This window comes from Vombatus ursinus, unplaced genomic scaffold (genome assembly GCF_900497805.2).
Source record: "Vombatus ursinus unplaced genomic scaffold, bare-nosed wombat genome assembly UNPS02014264.1, whole genome shotgun sequence".
In the NCBI taxonomy this organism is placed as follows: Eukaryota; Metazoa; Chordata; class Mammalia; order Diprotodontia; family Vombatidae; genus Vombatus; species Vombatus ursinus.
Window position 1 is genome coordinate 28,715 of NW_020954042.1, and position 17,242 is coordinate 45,956.

The 17,242-nt window shown below is 35.2% G+C and overlaps 1 protein-coding gene and 1 pseudogene across 1 annotated transcript; both read right to left on the reverse strand.

Annotated features, from left to right (window-relative positions):
* Positions 1–2,281: 2,281 nt before the first annotated feature.
* LOC114042135 lies at positions 2,282–3,232 on the reverse strand (annotated as a pseudogene).
* Positions 3,233–14,043: 10,811 nt separating this feature from the next.
* LOC114042136 (olfactory receptor 13A1-like) lies at positions 14,044–14,997 on the reverse strand. Its single transcript, XM_027860812.1, has one exon. It carries the CDS (start codon positions 14,995–14,997, stop codon positions 14,044–14,046), a length of 954 nt encoding a protein of 317 aa, XP_027716613.1.
* Between the last annotated feature and the right edge of the window lie 2,245 nt (positions 14,998–17,242).

Consider the following 17,242-nt stretch of genomic DNA (forward strand, 5'->3'; position numbering starts at 1 on the left):
TTATACACTGAATGCTGTGTGTGTTCTGCCCTCTTTTGACAAATTTAGATTAAAGTTTAATTCAAGGGACATCACTTTACCCGCTTTATCCATGTTTGGATATATGCCTACTTATAAAAGATGATGTCTTAACAAAGCTCCCATTTTTCTCCCATCTCCCATTAATGTATATTCTCCAACTCCCTCTTTTCTTATATCTACAAAACAAAACTATTTATCATTCTTTGTCTCAGTTGACTTCCTCTATGATCCCTGTGATAGTAGGGTACCAAAAGAAATCTTTTAACATTCTCTTCTATCTCCATTAGAATATAAATAGATCTACATGTTTATTTCAAAACTCTTTTTTCAATTCAGCTTTATCAAGAATATTTGAAAATCTATTTTATTCAAAGTTTATTTTATATTCATAGGATATAATACTCAGTTTGATCAGGTAAGATATTCTTGGTTATGGACCTTTGTATTTTGCTTCATAGAATATTTCACTCAATGTTCTTCCTTTCTTTGAAGTGATACCTGCTAAATCTTGTTCAGTCTTGACTATGGTCCTTCAGTATTTTAATTCTTTCTTTCTGACTGCTTATACTTTTTTTTCTGGAAGCTCTGAGTATTGCTGATAAAACATCAAGTAGTTTTTATTTTGGACTTTCTTTTAGAAGGTCATCAGTGTATTCTTTCTATTTTCAGTTTTCCCACTTATTCTTAAATATCTGGATATTTTCTTTAATGATTTCTTGAAAAATGATATCCAAGTTACTTTTTTCTTTGTAGTTACAAATTTCAAGTCATCCTGTTGTAACTTGGCTCAAGAAACATAAGGCAAATTTATAAAATATGGTCCACATTTTTGAGAATCTCAAAACTCACATTGTCACTATGTGTGAAAAAAATATCTCTACCTCCACACACAATTGAGGGCTGATCTACACTTAGTTTTCTTTGAGAAATATTATAAATCCCAGGGGAATTTGGGACCCATTAACTACTTCTTGGGGATGATTACATATATAGTCTTCAGTTATCTCCTTGATCTATTTTCAAGGTCAGTTATTTTTCATATCAAATATCTTACAGTTTCTTCAATTTCATTCTATAGAATTTATTGTAAGAATTTTTGTTGACTTATAGAATCATTAATTTGATCCATTATTTAGTGATTTTTTACTACAGTAGGATTTTATACCTCTTCTGTTAAACTATGGAACTTTATTTCCAATTTTCTCCTCCTAGTGCACTAGGTTTGGGATCAGGAATCCTTGAGTTGAAATTTGTCCTCAAACACATACTAGCTCTGTTTGTCTCTCTTTCCTCAACTGCAAAACATGGATAATCGCACCTATATTTCAGGCTGTTGAGTATAGAAAATGATATAATATGTGGAAAAAGTGCTTAGCATGGTACCTGGCATATGGTAGCCACCCCATAAATGCTTATTCCTTTCCCTTATATTGTTTTCATTCTTATATAATTTTTTAAAATGCAGTTTTATGAAAACTCCTAATTGTTGTGTGGGAATACATTTTTCTTTAAGGTTCTGATTATAGGTAATTTTGGGGGGGTTATTTTCATCTTCTGGGTTAGTTCTTGGATCATTCCTGGCATAATAAATGTCTTTTCTGTTTCTGTTTGATCATTCATTTTCATTGCTGAGGCCTTAGGAGTTGAGTTCTAGCTCTCCCTTACTCTGCAGATGGAATCAAGTTGAGGACTGTCCATACTGCTAGTCTTTCTTTATGCCTTTTCCATTGCCACAGTCACCAAAGGTCTCTAATACAAGCAGCCTTAGGTGGAGCCCAATCCTTTGCATGAGGAAAGAAAGCAAGGAGAGGCCTTTTCTTTACACCTCAGTTAAATCAATGGAAATCCTTTTGTGGTGTTAGAGACCTAATTGAGGCTTTTCCACTGCACCTGAAGTCTATCAGGTTCGTAAAAAATACTCAAATATGTCTCACATAAGTATTTGACATCAGAGAGAAGAGACAACCATACCTTCAAATAAATAATCCCTTAGAATGTATCTTGGCAACATAATCCTATTCTTCTTAAACCATGCATCTGACATGGTATGCCACTTTGATTGTTTCTCTACTATTCTTTGGAGACATTCTGACTTTTCCTTCATTAAAAGCCTTCAAAATTTTAATGAGGGAATTAGCTAGTTCACCTAAGAACATATCCTCAGTTCAGGAGCATTGCCTAACAGGAGAAATGATTTGTAAAACTGTGATCTATGTAAACTTTTCTATGTCAAAGATACCCTTAATCCCATTGTTCTGAGTTATATCTGTTTGCCAAATGATGAATTATTTCCTAAGAATGGACATGATTTCTTGAGGGCTATTTTCACATCCTTGTCTCTCAGGGAGTAGATCAGAGGGTTCAAGGCTGGGGTCACTATGGTATAAAACAATAAGGATACTTTGCCTTCCTTTAGAGTCTGACCCAAACCAGGAAGAATGTAGATATAAATTATGGTACAATAATACATGGTGACCACAATAAGATGGAAGGAACAAGTAGAAAATGCTCTCTTCTTCCCTTCCTTAGTCCAAATCTTTAAGATGCTGGAGATGATGAAACCGTAGGACACCAGGATGAGCAGAAAATTGAAAACTGCAAAGAACATGTATGCCATAATTACCAAAACATTGGACATAGGTTGAGGAGCAAGAGAGAGGCAATAAGGGAGGAATCTCACAAAAGAAATGATCAATGACATTGCGGCCACAGAAAGACAAGCGAACAGTCAATATGATGTGCATTGTTGTATTGGTCCCAGAGATAGCCCACACTGCAGATGCCATGAGGCAGCAAAGTGCCTTGGTCATATTAGAGCTGTAGTGGAGGGGCTGGCAGATGGCTACGTACCAATCATAGGCCATGGTTATAAAAACCAAGACTTCTGCCCCAAACACCAATTTAGGAAATAGATCTGAGCTATGCAGCCACCATAGGAAATGGTGTTGTTGGTCATTAGGTTCTGCAGCAACTTGGGCACCACAGTGGAGGCAGAGAGAACATCCATGAAGGACAAGTTTATCAGGAAAATGTACATGGGAGTATGGAGGCCTGGATTTAGACTGATCACAATGACAATGAGGGAGTTACCTGTAAAAGTCACTATGAAAAGTCCTAAGAAGAGGCTGAAGAGGAATATCTAAACCTCAGGATTTTAAGAGAAACTTTGTAAGCTAAACTCAGCCACTGATGAATGATTGCTTGATGCCATATGAGTAGGTGATCAGGTGTTCTTTTGTCAGGGTATGCCCACAAAATGCAACCAACAATAGATTGTTTTGTTCACTAAAGAATAAAAAAAGATCTGAATTAAAATGAGGCAAATTAAAAATGCCTTGATATTCCAAAATCAAATTTTGACAAAGCCATCTAACTGTATTATACCACAGACCCAAAATAGAGAGACATGATTTGGTTAGTGAGATCTCTTCTCAATGAATTCTTTCTCCCTGAAGAGTTAAATCACACATGTGCAAGCACTCACGCACACACACAAACACACAGTGCATAAAGTTTTGGACCTAGAGTTAGTAATACCTAAGTTCAAATCTAATATCATACATTTACACATATGTCTTGGACATGTCACTTAGCCTCTGACTGCTATCATGATCTCTATTGTCATTTAAACCTCAGTTTCTTCATCAATATTATTCCCTTTCCTCTTCTCAATTCAGTATTTAGATAAAATGCAATTTCAGCAGAGAATTCATCATAGAATTCTACTCAAGTATGCCTATTCTCATGCTTGCCCAGGTGGGAACAGCCCTGTTTTTCAGTTTCCTCTCATTTCACCATAGCTGGACAGGTGCTTTTAAAGTATTTATCACTCTTCATGACAATGGTCCCTTGGAGTGGCAGAAATTCACATTGTTTCTAATTAAACTGAATAATAGAAAGGAGTCTTTAAAATATAATTTAAAATATAATAATATATAATGTGAACTAAATTACCAAATTCAATTTCACCCCCAAGGATTTTCTTATCTCATTTTGGCTCAGGTTGATTAGTTTTCCTTTTTTCCTGTTTTTTCTTGGTGATGTACTCAGTGTCTGACATGATATTAATTAAACATAAGATGAAATTGTGCATAATGGACCCCATTATACATGAAATGTTCACATTTCAATGACATGTCCTGACATCATGTAGATAGAGCTTCTACACAAACTATCTTCTAGAAAATGGTTAGTTTAAAGAAGGCATATTTTTTTTATTTTTCCTGTAAACCAAAGAGTAGTGGGAATTGACTTAAATTATATCAAGGGGACACATTTGATCTAAGAAAAAAATATATTAGCAAAATAGGTAATTGACAATTGGACAAAAAACACTGGGAGAAGGGGTGGGATCTTATAAAAAATCTGCTAACCTTTATCTAGGTTGTAATGGAGCTCTCTCTAGTCTGTCAGTCAACTCCATGTAATACTGGTCAGGACCTTCTCATCCTTCTAAGTCTAAAAAGTAATCACAAGAAGTCATAATGTAGACATGACTGGGAAGTTGTGAGAATGGTTTGGGCAGCTCCTCTGTACCATCAAGACAATACAATCACAAATATGTTCATAATAGTTTTATAAATGCAAAGGTTAGTACAGACTATATTCACTTTTGAAAATGACAGCTTTCCTATCCTGAAAATGTTTCTAAAGTTGCATGAATTTCAAGTCATTGTTCACTGGCTGGTGAGTCCTAGCCCCATTCCTCTTATACCTTAACACACACATCACTCTCTGCCCTCACAATCTCTGCCCCCAAAGCCTCAAAGTATTAGTGGTCAGTTGAGAAGGGAGATTACATACTTGAGCAATGATTCAAAGTTGACCAGCCTTGTGAGTTGCCAAGATAGTACATTTTCAAGAAAAAGGAGTGGGTTATTTTGGTGTCACATCATCTGTGATGAAGCAGTGCAAAGGGTGAGGGGAGAGAAGGTGGGCCAGCAGTAATTGGCTTTTTTGTCTCTTCTCATCTCTCACTCCTCACTTTTCCTTTGTGATCCTCATGTCTGCATCCACCTCTTGGCACTCTCGCCACCAAGGAAGACCCAAGCGATCAGCTAAAAGCAAGAATAGTAGCCATATAAATGCAGAAGGGACTCTGCTTATGGTAGTTGCTAGATTGAAACAAAGTATATACAGACTTTATTGAACAAGACGTTAGGAAGGAAAAGTTAACCAGTTCTCTAATGTTAATCAGTGCTCTATCATACCATCCTAATAAGGATGCAATAGGAATTTTGGTAATTTTCTGGTTAACTCTCCGCTAATAAAAGAATTAAGATTTTGAAGAAATCTATAAGCCTGTATAAAGCAAAGTTTTATATAACATTTCTTTTCATGTTCACACAGTCCTGCAAAACATGGGACAGATGTAATTATCTTCACTTTGCAAATGAGAAATCAGGCTCACAGAGCTCAACCAGATCCTCAGCAATAGAAATAAGTGGCAAAGCTAGATCTCCCTGATTCTAATTTCTAATCAGATCAGATTTGTACTCTAATCATATCTAATCAGATCTAATCAACTCTACCTCTAATCGGATCCTTCTTTATCTAAGTCCAATTATCTTTCTACTATGCCATGTTGCCTTTTTGAAATAATGGGATATAAACACTGGCATGATTATATAATTCCAAAGAAGGAAATCACTTAAATGCAAGGCAGTTATCTGACCTAAGCTAGGTAAATTTTTAGAAACATTATTACCAAAAGAGTATAAATAAAATATTTAAATATATGAAGTTTTTATGTATTTATATATAATATGCAAGTCTATTTGTATTATACATTTATATATCATATAAATATCTGTATGTTGTATTGTATTGTCTTTAATGTGTTTATTGCATTCATTATAGTTTATTGTGTGTTTGCATAAAGGAAATGAGTAACTGGTGAAGGAGGACATAGAACGTATACTTTACAACAAAACCACATACAACAAAATTTCATGTTTGAGGATTTCAAAATGTTAAGAGCTCACAATATGTTATCGCTCTGAATTCACCTATGAGAGGAGAGGCAGGGCACAAGGGTAGACAGAAGACAGGCCTCAGTGTCAGGAAGGGCTGGATTCAAGTCATACTTCTGACACACACTTGAATGGGTCAGGGACTGAATGCTTAGTGCCCCAGGCAATTAAGACAAAAAGTTACAGCTGGTGCCAAACTGCATCAATGAAGCAAATTTCCATGATAATGTTCCCTACAGCGACAAAATTACAGGTCTGGACAAAAGTAGTAATAGTAGTAGTAGTGGTGGTGGTGGTAATAGCAAATTATGGTTAAAGAAATACCTGATAACAAACAAATTGCTGAGCGTGATTCTTTGATTCAATAACAAAATTTAAATAGAAAAGGAAAAAAGAAATAACATTTGTATTCTTATTAATAATTATATCATTTCCTATTTTACTGAAAATTCTCTGTCTCTGACTTTTTTTCCTCTCTCCTTCCTTCCCTTTCTATCTCCATCTCTCTTTTTTTATCTGTCTGACTCTCTCTCACAGTCTCTCTCTTTCTATCCCTTACTCCCACTTTCAAGAATTTACATAGATATGAAGAGATCTATCATAAAAATGTAAATGTGCTTAAATTTTAAACATGATTTTTTTTCTTTCCCTGTTCTTGTGGTCAGTTTTTTAGCTCTTATACCAAAGGAAGCACTATTTCTCAATTCTTAGTGAACTTACCTTGTTCCACTAAAGGGTAACAACTGGAAGATTCTTTTTTTTCTAGAAAACCTTCAGCACTCATTAGTTTGTGTGTTTATTGGTCTATAAGTAGGGATTGAACAGGGATGCGGCGAGGCCCCGTCATTTTCCAAAGGTCAGCTACAGAGAACCCTGGGAAATTCTGTCATCTTAGTCCCTAGAGGAACAATTAAACTATGACTTATCTTGGACTCTGTTGAAGCTATGACACTATAATTCCAGTCAAAAGAAAATACAACTTCTAAATTCTTCTTCATTTTACCTGGCACTAAGCAACTAATGTGACTAATGTTTTGAGGTTTATTTTTCCACCAGTGAATTAACAAAATGAACTGTCTGGTAATAGGATGTTGGAATCTTAGACAAGCCTCTAAGATGTGCTAACAGAATTCACACGTATTGTGACTTCTTTACCCCTTAGAAAATACAATGATAAATAGTAGAAATATAATAAAACAACAATAAAAATCACCTCCTGAAAGAGATCCCAAACTGACAAGGGCAAGGAATATAGTAGCCAAATTCCAAAATTACCAGGTCAAAGAGAAAATGCTGCAAGCAGCCAGAAAGAAACAATTTAAATTTCATGGAACTACAGTTAGGATTACACAGGACCTTGCAGCTTCTACCCTAAAAGACCATAGGGTGTGGAATACAATATTCCATAAGGCAAAGGAGCTTGGATTAAAACCAAAGATCAATTACTCAGAGAAAATAAGCATGAATTTTCAGTGGAGGAGATTGATATTCAATGAAATATAGGACTTCCAAATCTTCCTGATAAAAACACCAGAACTCAACGGAAAATTTGATCTTCAAATACAAGATTCAAGAGAGACAGAAAAAGGTAAACGGGACCAAAAGAAACAACATGTTATTCATAAGGGCAAACTGTTCACATCCCTACAAGGGAAGATAACACTTGTAACTCTTGAGAATTGTATTGTTATTACCCCATGTTAAAGGGGTACACATAAAGGGGGTGGGTATAAATTGACTTTGATGTAATGATAAAAAAAAATCTAAGCAAGTGGATTAAATAGATCCAAGTAAGTGGATTAATCTGATCTAACTAAGAAAATGTACTGAGAGAAAAGGAAAGGAGGAGACAGAAGAGGTTAAATTACATTACTAATGAAGGCACAAAAACCTATTACAGTAGAGGGAAAGAAGGGAGGGAAATGAGCATTGTTTGAAACTTACTCTCACTAGATTTAGCTCAAGAAGGGAATAACATAATGAGTTATATATAGAAATCTAACTTTCCCTATAGCAGAAGGAGGGAAAAGGAGAATAAAAGGGAGAGGAGTTGGAAGAGAGGGAAGAAATAGTAAGGATAAAGGGGAAGCAAAGGGAGGGGACTAATATAAGAGAGGCAGGACTGAGGGAGGCAGAGGTCAAAAGCAAAACACTAGTGAGGAAGGGAAAGGAGAAAGGAGAAAGAAAAACATATACAATGGGGGAAAAGGATAGCAAGAAAGACACAGATAGTAATCATAACTGTGTGATATATGAATGTAATGGAATACTATTGTGCTATAAAAATGATGAACTGACAGACTTCATAAAAACCTCAAAAGATTTGTTTGGTCTGATGCTGAGTGAAGTGAGCAGAACCAGGAGAATGTTATACACAGTAACAGCCACATTGTGCGATGACTAATATTGACAGACTTAGCTCTTCTCAGCAATATAAGGATCTAAGACATCTTTAAAGGCCTCATGATGGAAAATGCTATCCACATCCAAAGAAAGAACTATAGGGTTTCAATGCATATTGAAGCATATTATTTGCTATTTTTTCTTCTGTTTTGTTTCCTCTTTGTGGTGCTTCCTCCTATTGGTTCTAACTCTTACTTACAACATCACTAATGTGAAAATGTTTAATAGGAATCTATATGTATAGCCTATATCAGATTGCATGCCATCTTGAGGAGGGAGGTGGGGAAGGATGGGAAGAAAGATTCAAAACTCAAAAGTTTATGGAATGAATTGTTGATAAATCAAAATAAATTAATAAAAAAGAGATGAGAAATAAATGACTGCTTCCTGACAATAAATAAATAAATAAATATATTAAATTACCTCAAAAAATAATATCAACATAATGATTTAGACTTTTCTACCTGTATTCCATCAAGAAAGATAATGAAGTGTTGAAATGATAGTGATAACAACTTTTGGTTAGATACAAGCCTTACGGAATCCTCATATTTTGTTTAATCATTTTTCATTTGTGTTCAATCCTTTGTGACCCCATTTGTGGTTTTCCTGGCAAAGATAATGGAGGAGTTTGCCATTTCCTTCTCCAATTCATTTTACAGATGGCATTGAGTCAAACAGTTAATGTCTGAGGCCAGATTTGAACTCAGGAAGATGAGTGTTCCTGATTTCAAGTTGACTCTTCTATCTACTGTGCCATGTAGCTACCTAAGCCTTATATATGTATAGTATACTTAAAATGTATCAGTAATATATGGACAACACAATGAGATGGTAAGTGTAGAATGCCCTCTATTTCCCAGTGGTGTCTGGATTTTAATTATACTATACATAATGAACACAGAGGATGCCAAAGTAAGGAGAATATGTACCATCACGTAGAAGGCATCTGCAAAGAGAGACCTAGCACTAGTTATATAGGTGGAAGTACATGAGGACAATAAGAGATGGCAAGAGGAGGCAAATTCACAGAAGACATGAGTAAAGGTGTTGGGTTCACAACAGGAGAGTTGCATTAAAGAATAGGATTTATTGAATAAGTAATGGCACAGATGCAGCACACTCCAGGACAATACAGAGTATTTTTAGCAATCATGCTTTTCCATGACTGGAAAAAGAAGCACTTCAGATGAAGTAGACTATGTGAAGAAGTAGAAAAGGATCATGTAACTGTGTGAAGCTCAATTGCATGTGTGTGTGTGTGTGTGTGTGTGTATGTGTGTGTGTCTCTCCTTCTGTGACCAGTTCAGATGAGAGTCAGGTTAAAGCATCAGCCATTCTTCCCTCTCATCCTTCTTGTCTGAATAGATGGTTACTTGTGCACTCTAATTATGTAAGATACTTTTCTTTAACCTTTCTTGCCCTCTGCCCCCTTTCCAAACTATTGCTTTCTCCTTCACTTTTTCCATTCTTCTAAGATCATCAACACACAACAGAATCACTCTATGAGCATGGATGATGAAAAGGTACAGAAAAAATACATGTATTATTCCCCCATATTTGAATTTAATTAGTTTATACTTCTATTGTCCCTTATGTTTGTCTTTTTTATGATTTTAAACTCCTGTATTTGAACTTCACAGTTTTTTCATAACTGTTCTTTTCATTAGGAATGCGTGTCAGTCTTCTATTTCATTAAAGATTCAGCTTCTTCAACCTTGATATTATAGTTTACTGGGTAACTTTTGTTTTCTGTTTTCAAATGAAAGGAAAACTATATCTAGATATAGATATATTTTAAAAAGAGAAGAAAACCAAATAACTAGTATCAAAAATGAAAAGTGTGAATATACTAATAACAAAGATAAAATTGAAAGAATTATGATGAGTTATCTTGCTAAATTATATGCCAATAAATTCAAAAATTTAAATGAAATAGAAGAATATTTACAAAAATATTAATTGCCTAGATTAGCAGAAGAGGAAATAAAATATCTTAAGAGGCGTATTTTAGAAAAAAGAAATTCAAAAATCCATAAATGAGCTTCATAAGTAATAAAGATCAGGACCACATGGATTTACAAGTGAATACTATCAAACATTTAAAGATCAACTAATTCCAATGTTAAATAATTTGGAATAATGTGTAAAGAGGGGATCCTACCAAATTCTTTTATGAAACAAATATAATATTGACATCTAAACAAGGAAGTATAACAACAGAAAAAGAAAATTATAGACCAATTTCCTTAATGGATATGAATGCAAAAGTCCTAAATAAAATATGAGCTAAAAGAGTAAGTGGGATTTATACCAGGAATAAAGGGATGTTTTTGTATTAATTTCTTTTACTTTATCAACAATCTCTTCCATGAATATTTGAGTTTTAAATTTTTCTCCACTTCTCTCCTCCACCTCCCTCTCCAAGATGGCATGCAATCTGATGTAGGCTATACATGTACATTCCTATTAAACATATTTTCACATTAGTGATGTTGTAAGGAAGAATTAGAACCAACAGGAGGAGGCACCAGAAAAAGAAAAAAAAAAACAAAAGAAAAAAATAGTATGCTTAAATCTGCATTCAGACTCCATAGTCCTTTTTCTGCATGTGGGTAGCATTTTCCATCATAAGACCTTTGGAGAAGTCTTAGATCCTTGCATTGCTGAAAAGAGGTAAGTCTATCAAAGTTAGTGATGGCACAACATGGCTGTTACTGTGTACAATGTTCTCCTGATTCTGCTTACTTCACTCAGCATTAGTCCACACAAGTCTTTCCAGGTTTTTCTAAAGTCTGTCATCATTTCTTATAGCACAGTAGTATTTCATTACATTCATAAACCATGACATGTTCAGCCATTTCCCAATTGATGGTCATTCCCTCAATTACCAATTCTTTTCCACCAACAAAAGAAATCCTATGAATATTTTTGGAATGGCTAGACCACCTTCCCCTGCATTGGTTTTCATTAGTACCCTTGATATTCTGGACCTTTTGGTATTCCAAATGAATCTTGTTATTATTTTTTTCTAGCACTATAAAACAATTTTTGGTAGTTTGAAATTCTTCTAATTTCTTATAGATGAGTTCATCCAAAGTAGGCTCACAGCCATGATAATTAATTGTTTACTTCAATTTTATTCTCTTGTAGTTTTCCTTCAGTATTCTCTTTTCTTCATGTTTATATAAAGTTATTGCTCTTTTCACCACTTTTAACCTTTTCCTTACATATCCCTTTCCAAGTCTAAGGTTTGTTATACTGAAAAACACCAATAGCTTCCTGAATACCCCTCTCACTTACATTTCCACTTCCCCTCTTCCTTTTTCTTATTTCATCCCTCTTCAGTTGAATACATTTATACACTAAACTCTGTGTGTGTTCTTCCCTCTTTTGACCAGTTTAGATTAAAGTCTAATTCAAGGGACCTTCACTTTCCCCACTTTATTCACATTTGGATATATGCCTACTTGTAAAAGCTGATTGTGTGTTCACAAAGCTCCCATTTTTCTCCAATCTCCCCTTAATGAATATTCTCCAACTGCCTCTTTTCTCACATCTTCAAAACAAAATTATTCATGAGACTTTGTCTCAGTCGACTTCCTCAATGATCCGTGTGATGATAGGATTCTAAAAGAAATCTTTTAACATTCTCTTCTAACTCCATTAGAATATAAATAGTTCTGTATGTTTATTTCAAAGCTCTTTTTCAATTAAGTTTTTATCAAGAACATTTGAAAATCTATTGCATTCAAAGTCCATTTTTATTCATAGGATATAATACTCTATTTTTACCAGATAAGATATTCTTGGTTATTTACCTCTGTATTTTGCCTCACAGAATATTTAACTCCATGTTGTCCCTTTCCTTGAAATGATAGCTGTCAAATCTTGTTCAATCTTGACTGTGGTTCTTCTATAATTTAACTCTTTCTTTCTGACTGCTTATAGATTTTTTCTTTTATTTCTAGAAGCTCTGAGTACTTCCAACAACACATCAAGTAGTTTTTATTTTGGAATTTCTATGAGGACGTCTAACTATCTTCTTTCTACTTTCAGTTTTCCCACTTATTCTTAAATGTCTAGATATTTTCTTTAACGATTTCTTGAAAATTGAAATTTATCTTCCTTTTCTCTTTGTTATGAAGTTCAAATCATCCTTTTGCAATTTGACTCAAGAAACATAAGGCAGATTCAGTAAATAAGACCCAAATTTTGAGAATTACAAAAATTGTCACTATTAGTGAAAAAAAATCTCTACCACCACTCACAATTGAGGGCTGATCTCCACTTAGTATTCTTGTGAAAAACTATAAATCCCAGGAAGATTTGTGACCTATCAACTGCTTCTTGGGGATCATTACATAATAAGTCTTCAGTTATCTCACATTGATCTATTTCCAGGCCAGTTATTTTTTATATCATATATCTTACAATTTCTTTAGTTTCATTCTTTTGACTTTATTTTAAGAATTCTAATTGACTTTTAGAATCATTAATTTGGTCCATTATGATTTTTAATGTTTTTTGACTACAGGAGGGTTTTATACTTCTTCTGTTAAACTATGGGACTTTATTTCCAATTTTCTCCTCCTAGAGCACTAGGTTTGAAATCAAAAAACGTTAAGTTGAAAGTTGGCCTCAAACACTAACTAGCTCTATTTGTCTCTGTTTCCTAAACTGCAAAACATAGATGATCACAGCACCTATATTTCAGGTTGCTGAGAGAATCAAATGAGATAACATTTAGAAAAAGTGCTTAGCATGGTACCTGGCACATAATAGCCATGACACAAATGCTTATTCCTTTCCCTTCCATAGTTTTCATTTCTTACATAAATTTAAAAAATGCATTTTTATTAAAAATCCTAATTGTTATATGGGAATAGTTTTTTCCTTGAGGTTCTGATTACAGGTAATTTTGGGGGGTTATTTTCATCTTCTAGGTTAGTACTTCGATCATTTCTGCTATAATAAAACTATTTTTTTTTTCTGTTTGATCATTCATTTTTGTTGCTGAGGCCTCAGGAATTGAGTTCTAGCTCTCCATTACTCTGCAGATGGAATCAAATTGAGGACCTGTCCATACTACTAGTCATTCTTTATGCCTTGTCCATTGCCACAGTCACCAAAGTTCTCTAATACAAGAAGCCTTAGTTGAAACCCTTTCTTTTGCATGAATAGAGAAAGCAAGGAGAGGTCTTTTCTCCTCAGTTAAATCAAAGTAAGTCCTCTTGTGGTGTAAGAGACTTAATTGAGGCCTTTTCCACAGCACCTGAAGGCTATCAGGTTCATAATAAAAACTCCAATATATCTCATATAATCATTTGACATCAGAGAGAACAGGCAACCATACCTTCAAATAAATTATCTCTTAGCCTATGACTTGGCAACAACATTCTATTCTTCTTAAACCATGGATATGACATGGTGTGGCACTTTGATTGTTTCTGTATTATTCTTTGGAGACATTCTGACTTTTCCATCATTAAAAGTCTTCAAAAAAATTTAATGACAGAGTTAGCTGGTTTGCATAAGAACACATCTTGAGTTCTGAAGCATTGCCTACCAAAAGAAATGATGTGTAAAGCAGTGATCTATGTATACTTTTCTCTCTCAAAGATACTCTTAATCCCATTGTTCTGAGCTATATCAGTTTGCCAAATGGCCAGTTATTTCCTAAGAAGGGACATAATTTCTTGAGGGCTATTTTCACATCCTTGTTTCTCAGGGAGTAGATCAGAGGGTTCAAGGCTGGGGTCACTATGGTATAAAACACTGAGGCTACTTTGCCTTCCTTCAGAGACTGACCCAAACCAAGAGCAATGTAGATATAAATTGTAGGGCAATAATACATGGCGATCACAATAAGGTGGGAAGAACAAGTGGAAAATGCTCTCTTCTTCCCTTCCTTAGTCCGGATCTTCAAGATGCTGGAGATGATGAAACCATAGGACACCAGGATGAGCAGAAAATTGAAAACAGCAAAGAATGTGCCTGCCATAATTGCCATGACATTGTTGATATAGATTGAGGAGCAAGAGAGAGGCAATAATGGAGGAATCTCACAAAAGAAATTATCAATGACATTGGGGCCACAAAAAGACAAGTGAGCAGTCAATATGATGTGTATTGTTACATTGGTCCAACTGATAGCCCACACTGCAGATGCCATGAGGCAGCAAGCTGCCTTGCTCATAATAGTGCAGTAGTGGAGGGGCTGGCAGATGGCTGCATAGCGATCATAGGCCATGGCTGTGAAAAGCAAGAGCTCTGCCCCCAACCACCAACTTAGGAAATAGATCTGAGCTATGCAGCCACCATAGGAAATGGTGTTCTTGGTCATTAGGTTCTGCAGCAACTTGGGCACCACAGTGGAGGTAGAGAGAACATCCAAGAAGGCCAAATTTATAAGGAAAAAGTACATGGGAGTATGGAGGCCTGGATTTAGACTGATCACAATGACAATGAGGGAGTTACCTGTGAAAGCCACTATGAAAAGTCCTAAGAAGAGGCTGAAGATTAAGATCTGAACCTGAGGATTTTCAGAGAAACTTTGCAAGATGAACTCAGCCACTGATGAATGATTGCTTGATGCCATGTGAGTAGGTGGTCAGATTTTCTTTTGTTAGGGTATGCCCACAAAATCCAATGAAAAATAGATCGTTTTGCTCACTAAAGAAAAAAAGATCCAAATTAAAATAAGACAAATTAAAAATACTGTGATATTCCAAAATCAAATTTTGACAAAGTCATCTAACTGTATTACACCACAGACCCAAAACAGAGAGACATGATTTGGTTAGTGAGATCTCTTCTCAATGAATTCTTTCTGTCTGCAGAGTTAAGTCACACACACACACAAAACACATGCATGCACACACAGAGACACACACAATCTTCCTTCAGCGAAATCATGCGCTTTTTCATCTGACATTTTATACTACCTTCAGTTCTTTGGTTGAAAGTTCTCTTTACTGCCCCAGTCATGTGGTGAGACCAAGTAAGTTCCATGTTATAATTAATTTCTCTGAGTCTGTGGTGTGAGGGATGGCCATGATTGGGAATTCTCTGAACTATTTACAGGCCAGAAATAAAATTGACATCAGGATATAGAGAGTTTAGGTCCATGACTGAAAAGTAGAGGAAAGTAGTGCTATATCTATAATGGAAACTGGGTCAGTAACAGAATCCAAGAGTCATACAAACAGATTAGCTAAGTTCAAATCTAGCATCCTACACTTACGCATGTGACTTGACCAAGTCACTTAATCTCTGATTGCTATCATGATCTATACTTTCATTTAAACACTCAGTTTCTTCAACAATATTATTCCCTTTCCTCTTCTCAATGTAATATATAGATAAGTTGTAATTTCAACACAGAATGCAACAAAGAATTCTACTCAGGTTTTCGTATTCTCATACCTGCCCAGGTCACACCGGCCCTGCTTTCCCGTTTCCTCTTATTTCACCATAGCTGGACAGGTGCTTTTAAAGCATTTATCACTCTTCATGACAATGGTCCCTTGCAGTGGCAGAAATTTACATGATCTCTAATCAATCTGCATAAAAGAAAGGAGTCTTTAAAATACAATTTAAAATATAATAAAATATAAGGTGATCTAAATTACCAAATTCAATCTTACCCCCTTCCTTTTCTCCTGTTTTTTTTTTTCTTGGTGATGTGCTCAGTGTCTGACATGATATTAATTAAGCATAAGATGAACCTATTGAATAATGGACCCCATTATACAAGAAATTTTCACATTTCAATGACCGTCCAGACATCATGTAGATAGAGCTTCTATACAAACTATGTCCTAGCAAGTGGTTAGTTTAAAGAAGGCACAATTTTTTTTTTATTTTCCCTGAAAACCAAAGAATAATGGGAATGGGCTTAAATTACACCAAGGGGACACATTTGATTTAAGAAACAAATATATTAATAATATAGGTAATTGACCATTGGACAAAAACCACTGGGAAAAGGGGGGGACCTTACCAAAAATCTGCCAACCTTTACGTTTTAATGGAGATCTTTCTTGTCTGTCAGCCAACTCCACATTATAACTGATCAAAACCTTCTCATCCTTCTAAGTCTTAAAGCTACTCACAAGGGGTCATAATGTAGACATGCCTAGGAAGTTGTGAGAATGGTCTGGGCCTTGAAGAAGTAAGGCAAAAGCCCATATAACAGAATCTAAGAGACCCAGAAGTGTAGTCCCAATTTCCATCATTTGTGGGTGTCAAGGATGTGGACAAAGAGCTGGCCTTCCAATAAGAGAGTCCTAAATTTAGACCTTCCTCTGTGTAGACTCTGCAGAAGTCACTTATCTTGTTTGTCCCAATCAAATCTCACTCTCTAAGATTATTTGAAGATGGATTGATCTTCCTTCGTAAAGGAAATACTTCATCATGAACTCCCTGAGGCAAAGAAACCACATGTGTAAATAGAGAGAGAGACAGACACAGAGAGAAAGAGGCCATCTCTCTCTGAGATTATCTCCAGCTCACCTTTTGTGTATCATGTTCATACAGAATTGTTTGCATGTTGCCTACCCTATTAGTGTCTGAGCTTCCAGAAGACAAGTATTCTTTTGGCCTTTCTCTGCAGTCCCAGTACTTAGCACACAGTGCCTGACATATATCAAGTGCTTAGTATTTGCTGATTGACTGACTCATGTAAGGATATTTAAAATACCATTGGCTTATGAGTATTAAAAAGCAGTAAAGGAAGAGGCATGAAATAACAGCTAGATTCCTGTGTTTGGAGTCTGGAGAAAGCTGAATTTGAAGCTCACTTCTGTATTTAACTAGCTATGAGAACATTGGTGAGTCTCTTA